This window comes from Propithecus coquereli, unplaced genomic scaffold (assembly GCF_000956105.1).
Source record: "Propithecus coquereli isolate 6110/MARCELLA unplaced genomic scaffold, Pcoq_1.0 Scaffold302, whole genome shotgun sequence".
Lineage (NCBI taxonomy): Eukaryota > Metazoa > Chordata > Mammalia > Primates > Indriidae > Propithecus > Propithecus coquereli.
Window position 1 is genome coordinate 581,598 of NW_012148642.1, and position 10,419 is coordinate 592,016.

At 39.0% G+C, this 10,419-nt stretch overlaps 1 protein-coding gene across 1 annotated transcript in view; it reads right to left on the minus strand.

Moving 5' to 3' along the window:
• Nucleotides 1–10,419, minus strand: part of AGK (acylglycerol kinase) — an 84,241-nt gene that overhangs the window by 60,801 nt on the left and 13,021 nt on the right. Inside the window, 1 exon segment of the mRNA XM_012649786.1 lies at nt 739–778. Within this exon segment, the coding sequence (XP_012505240.1) occupies nt 739–778 (40 nt within the window).

The following is a 10,419-nucleotide window of genomic DNA, read 5'->3' on the forward strand; positions in this document are numbered from 1 at the left end:
GGTTTGCCACCCACTTCTCTTACTAAAATGCTTCATACCTTTGCCATTTTTGACTTTAATGTTACTTTTTTGGTATTTCTGGCATCATATGCTCAAATGACATATAACAAAAAGGCAACTCAGTCACGAAATTTCATCTGCAAGGTATAATGTACAAATTGGGGGGGGAGGGAGCAAAAATGTGGTCTTAAATTTGAAAGGATTTACAATTCAGCTGTAATTAACACAACCAGATAAATGAATCTTTAAGTAATTTAAGTAATCTCATGGAACTGGGAAAATAGTACACATGATATGATCAGTTGTACTTTGAGATGAGCTTTAAAAATATGAATCAACAATTTTAAGAAGACTCGACTTCTAGAGGTAACACCTGTTCTGAACTGATATGCTTGGGGGTTATTCGGATCAGGGATGTTCAGGATTTAGCCAGATTTTCGAGGACAACTGCAGATACAAACAAATTCCCAGAGCTTCAGCCAGTCATGTGTTCTTGGGACTGATCCAGAAGCAAACAAGTCTCAAGTAGTGGGTGTTAGAATTGCTCTTCACCAGATGGTTAACTTCCTCGAGTTCTACTCAGAGTTGGCCCCAAGCCTGATTCATCCCTTGATAGTGGGGGAAAAACAGCCAAACTGCATTGATGCAAGACACCATGCAAGCCTCCTGGAATAGCTTGAGTTTCCTGCGCAATGGAGATAAGGTAGGTTTTAATTTTATCATATTAAATGGTATTACCTGAGCTTCTTGACAGGCTGCTCTCCTTAGCAGGTTATCACTACCAAAGTAAACAAAAGAGAATAAACATTAGCTTTAATGGCAGATTAAGATTCATATAAAATTTGAGGTTTTATTTTTTAATATATGCACCTCTCCCCTATAAACACCCAAGTGAAAGTTGCTTAAAGATCTGATAACAAATCATAGGCACATTTGAAAAATATGTTCTCTAAATGAAATTTTGTGTTAAGTATTTCCATATTATAGTAGGCAGAGTAATACCCCTTTCCCCCAAAATGTCCACATCCTAATCCCCAAAACTTGAGGATATGTTATTTTACATGGCAAAAAGGCTTTTATAGATGTGATTAAATTTAAGGCCTTGAGATGGGGAGATTCTCCTGGATTATCTGGTGGGCCCCTTCTAACCACAAGGGTCCTTAAAGCAGGGAAACTTTCCCAGTTATGACAAGAGGCAGATGTGACTATGGAAGAATGGTCAGAAAAATGCAACCTTGTTGGCTTTGAAGATGGAAGAAGACCCTGAGTCAAGGAATGTGGTAGCCTCTAGAAGCTGGAAAGGCAAGACAATGGACGCTCCCCTGGGGCCTAGGAGGAATGCAGTCCTTATCAACATTTTGTCTTAGCCCAGTGAGACCTACGCTGGACTCCTAATCCACAGAACATAACATCTAACATCACAGATTTGTGGTGTGTTTGAACCACTAAGTTTGTGGTAATTTGTTACGTCAACAATAAGAAACTAATACACATATCCTGCATTTTTCTTATTCATTGGAAATACTCAGATCATTTTCCAGAAGTAAATTTCATGTTTAGTTGCTTCTGTTTTATCCAAATTGCTTACTTTTTATATCATTGTCAGACACTCAATTATATCATAAATGAAGAATTTTGTCATGAGGCAAAATTTTGGCTTCCAAAAACAAAAGCATTCTATCAGAATATGATCATCTATTTAACATAAAGATCTCTAAAATGTGTTTATACCATAAATGCATTTTAAATGGCTCCAGTTGCCTAAAAGACTCCAGAATCTTCATCTAAGAGTTCGTGCTAATGCACATTTCTGGCATTGCTAAGATACTAACTTCAACCTGGTTAATGACAGTTAAGAAAATTAATACCCAGAATAGATGAATGATAATCAATTTACAGGAAAAAAATTGAAAAAAGGGTTATTTTACTTATATTCTCTTTCTAGACATTTTTTATAACATTGAAGATCTTGAATTTTGCATTTCGCAGTAATTCACATCTAATTTTGATATTTAAGGTTGAACAAAAATCTACATAAAATTTGAGGGATTTTTTTGTTGATTTTTCCACCTGGGCAGTAGGGGAGCTGAGTCACTCAAGCAAATGGGGACTGGGCCTGGCTATAAAGGCCACCTTGTGGGCTAGACTTGACAAGGGATCTGTCTCCTGAGAATCTTTGTTATTGAACAAAGGGAATACAGTTTCCAGCCTCTCCTAACTGCGCTCCTCCAGGCACTGCCTTTAGTACTTTCCGCTAGTACTGTGGTTCCCAACCCCCAGGCTGGCACCAATCCATGGCCTGTTAGGAACCAGCCACACAGCAGGTGAGGAGCAGGTGAGCAATCAAAGCTTCATCTGTATTTACAGCTGCTTCCCATCGCTTGTATCACCGCCTGAACTCCGCCTCCCCCTGCTCCGGAAAAATAATTTTCCACAAAACTGGTCCCTGGTGCCAAAAAGGCTGGGGACTGCTGCCAGTAGTCTGAATCCCTTGTGCTTCCAATCTCTTCTCCTGCAAAGTCACCCTGTGGATTTTTCTGCACAAGCCCTCTATAAAAGCTGCAAACCTGTCTCTACATCCCTGTCCATTTCCTCCAATTTTCCTCCCAGGCTCCTCCCCCACAACAATGGACAGACCTCTGAAGGCAACAGGCTCCTCTGGGTCATTAGGAGAGAACATCACTCTTACCACCTTTTCAGCCACACTGACGTCCACGGACCTAGCTGAAAAGAGAACAGCCCCAAATATGTACAAGAATATGGGGAAGCACCTTGGACCATTTTTTTTCTAAATTCTTTGTTGCTAGAAGTAAAATTTTGATGGTTAACTTATGATTAAGTATATTATTAAAGATTTCAGCTTTCTTGAGCTTATTAATTCTGTTTGATTTATCAGAGTGCTATTCAAAATCAAAAGATCTTGTGATAGTTAATTCCCTGAATTTAATGTGCCAAATATGCTGTCAACGACACCTGTGAGAAAGCCAGAATATGAAAGAAAATCTCATTATTGTATTTAACTTTATTTAATATCAAAAATGGTATTAACCATCTTAAGTCTCTGAACCAGGCTGTTCCTAAAAAATCAAACACGTTCTCAAAAAAAAAAAAAAAAGATTTCTCCCATTGAGATATTCTGATGATTTATAGCAAGACCTGAAAACTATTTTGACAAAGAAATTCCAAAAATGTTTCAGTAATGGCAGCATTGTTGGAATAGAAGAGAATATAACCTAAAATTCATAGAGTGACTACCATGTGCCAGGTACTGTGGCAGTCATTTTCATAAACCTTTAATCTTTGTGACAACCTTGCAAGGCAAGCACTCTGTAATACAAAACATTCTCACGTTACAAATGAGGAAGCTGAGGCTCAGAAAGGAAAGTGACTTGCCCAAGAGCACAGTGTTACTAAGTGGTAGAGCTGGAATTCAGACCCATGCCAACCTGACCCTAAACAAATGCTTTAATGCTTTTTCTTCTTAACTTCAGACAGTACTGAATGGGCAAATACTCATTTGGTTGTATACTTTATAGCACATTTATTAATCACATTGCTTCCTAGTCTTATCTAATATAACTTTTACAATTTACATTCATATAATGTTTTTAAAAAGTTCAGACAGGATAACGCTCCCAAAAGTAGTTGTTGAAACAAACTCATTTAACACAAATGGCACAATGAAAAGGATTTGGTCCCGCCCTGAAGCAGCTTAGGATCAAGTAGCAAAGAAAACAGCACCTGGTAAATATTGGTGGTACAGTAAAAGATGTGTTTCTCGATAAATAATATGCTGAGCACTGTACTAGGTATCTGGGATATGCTGCTAAGTACGCCCAACATTCCCTGTCCTCATGAAGTTTACAGTTTGGAAGGGAAGGAAGACAATTCAGCAATCATGATGCAATTTGACTTTTATGTACCCCATAAAAGGGGCACATAATGGGGGCATCTAACTTAGTTTTGATGGAATTAGAGAAGGCTTTTTATAGGATGTGACACTGAAGCTAAGATCTAGGGAAGACATTAAAAGTAGCCAAAGATAGAGAGTAGAGGCTAGGCAAAGGAAACAGCATGTTAAAGCCTGCAGATGCTAGAACATGATGAATTTTGGAAAGTGAGAAAGTAGTTCAGGACAGCTGAGGAAGCAGCAAGAGAGGAGGGAGGAAGTGCAAGGAGTCATGTAAAGCCCAGGTCACCCAGGGCCTTTTAAGCTCTTCAAGGAATTTGGTTTTTTTGTCTTGTTTTTTTCAAAATTTGTACAGGGTAAAAACATTTGAATTACATCTATTGCATTTGCACCACCCAAGTCAGAGCTACAAGCGTGCCCCTCCCAGACCGTGTGTGAATTTACCCATCCCATCCTCCCCCCTCCCACCTGCCCGATCCCCAATGAATGTTACTTCCATATGTGCACATAAGTGTTGATCAATTAGTACCAATTTGATAGTGAGTACATATGGTGCTTGTTTTTCCATTCTTGTGATACTACACTTAGAATGGGCACCAGTTCCATCTAGGGTAATATAAGAAGTGCTAGATCACCATTGTTTTTTGTGGCTAAGTAGTACTCCATGGTATACATTTACCACATTTTATTAATCCACTCATGTGTTGATGGGCACTTGGGTTGTTTCCACATCTTTGCGATTGTGAATTGCACTGCTATAAACATTTGAGTGCGGGTGTGTTTTTTATAGAATGTCTTTTTTTCCTTCGGGTAGATGCCCAGTGGTGGGATTGCTGGATCAAATGGTAGCTCTACTGGTCTTTTATCTCTTTAAGGTATCTCCATATTGCTTTCCACGGAGGTTGCACTAGTTTGCAGTCCCACCAGCAGTGTATGAGTGTTCCTATCTCTCCACATCCGCGCCAACATTTGTTGTTTTAGGACCTTTTAATAAAAGCCATTCTCATTGGAGTTAAGTGATATCTCATTGTGGTTTTGATTTGCATTTCCCTGATGATGAGAGACGTTGAGCATTTTTTCATACGTTTCTGGATCTTATCCTAAGGGCCATAAGGAGCCATTAAAGGGTTTTAAGAAGAGAACCTACGTGACCAGATTTACGCGTTAGAGGGATCGTTCTGCTTGCATCGTGAAGGCGCATTGGTCAGAGGTAATGTGAACCTAGTGAAACCAGGGAGGCTCCCTCAGTAACACAGGCCAGTGATGACGACCAGAACTAGGGCTGTGGCAGGGGGACGGAGAGAAAAGGACAGATTCAGCAGATATTCAGGAGGCAAACCTGAGGGATGGTTCATGAGGATGAAAGGAAAGGGAGGGGTCAAAGACAATGCCCACCTTCTGCGTTAAGCAATCTGGTGGACAGAGATGGAATGAAGTAGAAGGTATAGGTGTAAGCAGGAGAAAACTGAGGTTAGTGCTGGATCTGTCAACCTGAGATAGTGGTGAGTCCAGGTGGAGGCATCTAGGGGACAGCTAGAAATAAAGATCTGGAGTTCCAGATAGCGATCTTGGCCATGTATAATAGAAGGAATGAGAGTGGATAAGATTACCTATATGAGTGGGGTGAGAAATAGAAGCAGGAAGAGATACCCTGAGCATGGGGACAGTTGACAGAGAACACCAAATGAGTCTCAAGTAAATTGACACTGCACTTCATTTAAAAGTCAAGGGAAAAATCTGGTGGATAACTGAAGAAAAACTTGTTGTTATCTCCCACCTTTGCCCTTGATGCTGCCTCTACTCTGGCAAACTGTATGTTTTTCTGTTCCTAAAAGACACAATAAACTTTATGCCTCCAAGGATTTGATCATTTTATCCCTCCCTTCAAAAAAGGGCCAAATCAATACAACCCATGCCCTTACCCCACCACATGCAAAACTGCTTCTCTTATAAACTTCTTGAAGTCATGGATAATTCACCATTTTCTCATCCACAGCCCACAGCAGACTCTTGTAGATAGAGGGTACTTGATAAATACTTGTTTAATAAATAAGTGGCAAATGTTTGAACAGGAGAGATTGACTCACTGTGCTCAGACAGGGAGACTTTGTCCTGTAGGAAAAGCTGAAGGTTATTCCTTGTATGAGTATTTGGTATTCTTGAAACAATAGATCAGCTTGGATGGTTTTCACTGTGATTACCACCAAAGGGCAAGAGTAAGTGTCATTATGGTGTAGTGTACGATGAAAAACTTTACCAGATCAAGAAGCTCCCAGGGTGTGTGTGTGTAGAATGTAACGGAACTAGTACCCTCTAAAAAGGCTAAACAAGGAGTTCCTTCTGGTGCACCAGGAAGCACCACAAGAACTGTCCCAGTGGATGAACTCTGAGTCTGGTTATCACAAAATTCTAGATTACTAAATGGATCAAGAATTTGAATGTGAACAGAAGACCCTGTTTCTAAACAAACTAACAAACAAACAAAAAGTATAATACATAAATTCCAAGCCCATGTTCTTTCCACTGCACCATGCTATCTCCTGAGAACTAAGGTTAATATAATTTAAAAGATGTGCTACAAAATGTAGTCATATCAAAAACGGTCCCTGCAGATCTGTTCAGTACTAAAATGCAGGTTTTTTGACAGCAAGAAATTAAAAGCCTCTGGATTAGAAAATGAAAGAAATCTGCTGATGTCATTCTGCCCGAGGCTTTAAAAGAATAAGAACATGCCTGCTACTATAGGTAACGAGATGCTCTCAATTTATTCTAAGCCATAAATGTTTTATTTATTACTTTAGGACTGCAAAATGAGATAAGTTGTTATTCCAATAACAACTTTACATGGCAAGAAAAAGCACATTGATCCATCCTATTTCCCAAAAAGAGTATTTCCCACTATAGTCTAGAGGCAAATTGTACAGCAATTTCCACCACTAGCTTTTCCCTTGGTGCATGCAAATACAGTTTTTGCTTTACACAAAATAGACTTCAAGTTTAGATGTTTATAACAACCACTTCAACTTATCTAAACTTCCTAGAACAATTAATCATTACACTGCCAGTGGCTATGCCCATTGCTTGCCCATGGAGCAGCCAGGATGGAGTTGAAATGGAAGCAAAGACAAAAACAAATCTTAGAGAAGTGTGTGCAGGGGGGGAGAGCTTTCCCAAACTGAACATTGCACTCCCCTCCCCATACTCCCAATTCCCCACATAAACAATGGCTGCTGCAGCTGCAGTGAGCCTCTGTATTATACAGAAAAATAGTGACCATCTCTGCCAAAGAGAAAGACATCTGACCAAGCAGGAGGAAATGCATCCTGCTAAGGAAGAATGCCTGATCTTTCCACCTCTGATCACAGAGGCCTAAAGAATATCATTTGGAGAGAAGATAGCGTCACAGGTCAGAACACCAAGGAAACCATGAAAATGTTAATTATTTTTAAAAGGATTTCAGGGACTTTTGGTCTGGTCTTTCCGTTTCACCAAAAGATGTTATCTCTTCTTGCTCTTGAGCCTTCCCCAATGTGCTACCTGCTACTGAAGAAACTTCTATCTTCTTACCTCTCCCAAGTGCAACGTCATAAAGAAGTTCCCTAACGTCATGAAAGCACAAAGGGTCAGGAAGAAATCCTATTGATAGCCATACGTTAAGTGGGGACTGTCTTCATTTCAATGCCCTGAGACTGCATAGAGAAGGTGAGACAAAATAAGGGCCACAGAGGCAATCGCTGGCATTAAAACTCCATCATTCATGTTGTTGAGGGTGAAAAGTTTAGCAAAAAACAAAGTTAACAAATTCTACTGTCAAATGCAAAGGACAAGTGTATGGCACGACCTCCTTCCAGACTAGTAAAAAATATACCAAACTTGCATTCAGGAATTTTGAGATCAATTGGCTCCTCTGAATGAATTTCTTTAGTTGGTGGTGTATTTAATAATGCAAGGATTAACATTTTTAATAATATTAAGCAAGCCAAAAGCATTTTCCCAAGAATGTATTTGCTAAAATGGGAGGGAGTTAGGAAAGAAGGAAGGAAGGAAGTCAAGTTCATAGTTAGCAGGAATGAATAGCCCAGCACTGAAATTGATAAAATATTAACAGCTACTCTGAGGAATGAGAAATGAACCAAAACAAATGTCTCAATAAAGTCAATCCCCCCAGCAGACTTTTGCCAAAATACATTTTACCCACTTAATACATAAGATTGTGATTCACTCCAGGGATATGAATTTGCCCACTGTTTAACCATAGATTCCTGAATATTCACAGCAACTTTCAAGTCTATAATCTCTATTTTTACTGTCTTTATTTCTTTGTCAAAGTTTAAAAGCCCTATCACAGCCAGGCAAATAAAATGCCTTTGTCAAAGGCATGCAAGCCCAAGTTCCATTTCTTGGAAATCTAAATTTCTAAGTTTGGAAGAGTCCTTAGAAATTATTTAGACCAAAGCTTTTCAACCTCCCCTCCACAAACCCTGATCCCCGTCAACCAAATGATATGACAATATCCCATTAGTATCAAAGTCCACTACAGCAGTGATTCTCATTTGGGCAAACACACACACACACACACACACACACACACACACACACACACACACAGAGCATGTGTAGTTCCAACCTTAGATCTCCAAGCTCCAAGTGATTCTGGTATGTTCACTTAAGCAGGGTACTCTCATCTCCTTTGAGCACCTAGAAAATAACTAATTGATCTAGTCTATGAAAACTTCCAGCTTGGGGATTTGCCCTCTGTGAGAAGTTACTAAAAGGCTTAGCACTAGAACTTAAGTCTCCTGATTCTCAATATGGCATTTTTTCCCCTAAATACTTTGCTTCTCTTCAGTTCTCTAAAGACATTCCCAAATGAAAAAAAAAAAAAATGCAATCAATAAAGCACTGTCCATCGTTCCATCATACACACAGGCAAATGCCACACTTACAGTCACCTCAATTCATGATTTATCACTACAGTGATTTCTTTCCTTCAAGTGAGCTTAGGAAAAAAACCAACTAAATCTAACCCCACTCTTTATTCATTAATGCAAGGTCACTCATTAGCCAAAGACTCAACCTCTGCCCTCGAGTAGAAGTCCTCACCTATAACAACAGCTAAAGGATGCAGTGAAGCTCTAGTTAGTGCTTATTCCTTCTCACCCTCTGAAATACAGTATAGACATCCAAAAACCACATCTTCCAATCTCATTAGATTCCAGCGACTTTAGTCTACACTTAAGTGGAACAAGCTACTACTTACGAATATTTCAAGTATCTTCTAATTTCTCTAGTTTTCTCCACACAATTTGTTCCTCCTCTAATTCAGGATAGGAAATTACTTAATGAGAAATGGCATTCCCTGGGGGGCGTCCTTTCACATAACCAAGCTGATTATTTTGGCCTGCTCCGTAGAACTTTTCATTAACTACAGGAAAGGTTCTGCAGTTTATCCCCTCATTCTATTGACCAAGACAAATGGAAGCGTAAGAAGCCTATGTCTTCACAGTTTGCTTATTCTCCTCTTTGGACATTCGATTTTCACTCTCTTATTCTAGCCTCAGGTCTCCACAAGATACCAATTTCTGTCCCTATCCTGCCATTCGCAAGAGCCCAAGACAGTTAGCTGAGTTCTGTCAACACTAGAAGAAAAGTTCTGTCTCTGATTGGCAGCTATGTTTATGCTGTAGTCCAGACTATATTACCATTAGGCAATGCTCTGGCTGCCACTAATGGGCATCTTTCTTTGAGCTTCTAGCACCAGCCATTTTTTCCAATGATTTCTACCCCTAACTAATACTCAAAGTACTGACATTCTTTCATGGTCCATTCATTTCTTCTATTTTCTGCTCTTTTTTCTATCCATTCATTTCCATCGAACACTCCAGATTAAATACTCTATGCCAGATACCATTCTTCTATATACTGTGTAACATAATTTTACTAGGCAACCAAAACACTAATTTTTTCTGTTCCATCAGCCATTATACATTTGCATACATAATTATAAACAAATATTGAGTCTCGATTATATATAAGATACTCAAATCTATTTATATAGAAAAAAGAGAAGACAGAAAATAGACTGCATAGAGATTATGACAGCTACTCAAGAAGGTATAGGATTGAAAGAGTCTTTCCTATCTCCTTATGGCCCAACAAACTGTTCTCTATAAATAATGTGCATGAAATAGTATTTACTTTGGGCTTTAGGATACATGACAGAGCTGGACAACTTCTGACCTATAAATGCATAAATTAGTAGTTACCATTGTCAGTATTTTTGCTGTACTGCAATATGAAATATTGGAGATGTCAGTCACTACCTAGAGAGGGGCTAGTTTGAGCATCAGCTATGGTTATTCTCTGCAGTGCCTGAAAGAGCTAAAACCACTGAAAATAAAAATCCCTAAAGATTATGTGAAATCAACAAAACAAAATATAACTTAAATATATCTCCTGTTTTTCCATCTCAGCACCCCCACAGATATATGGGAAGAAGTAAAATAAAT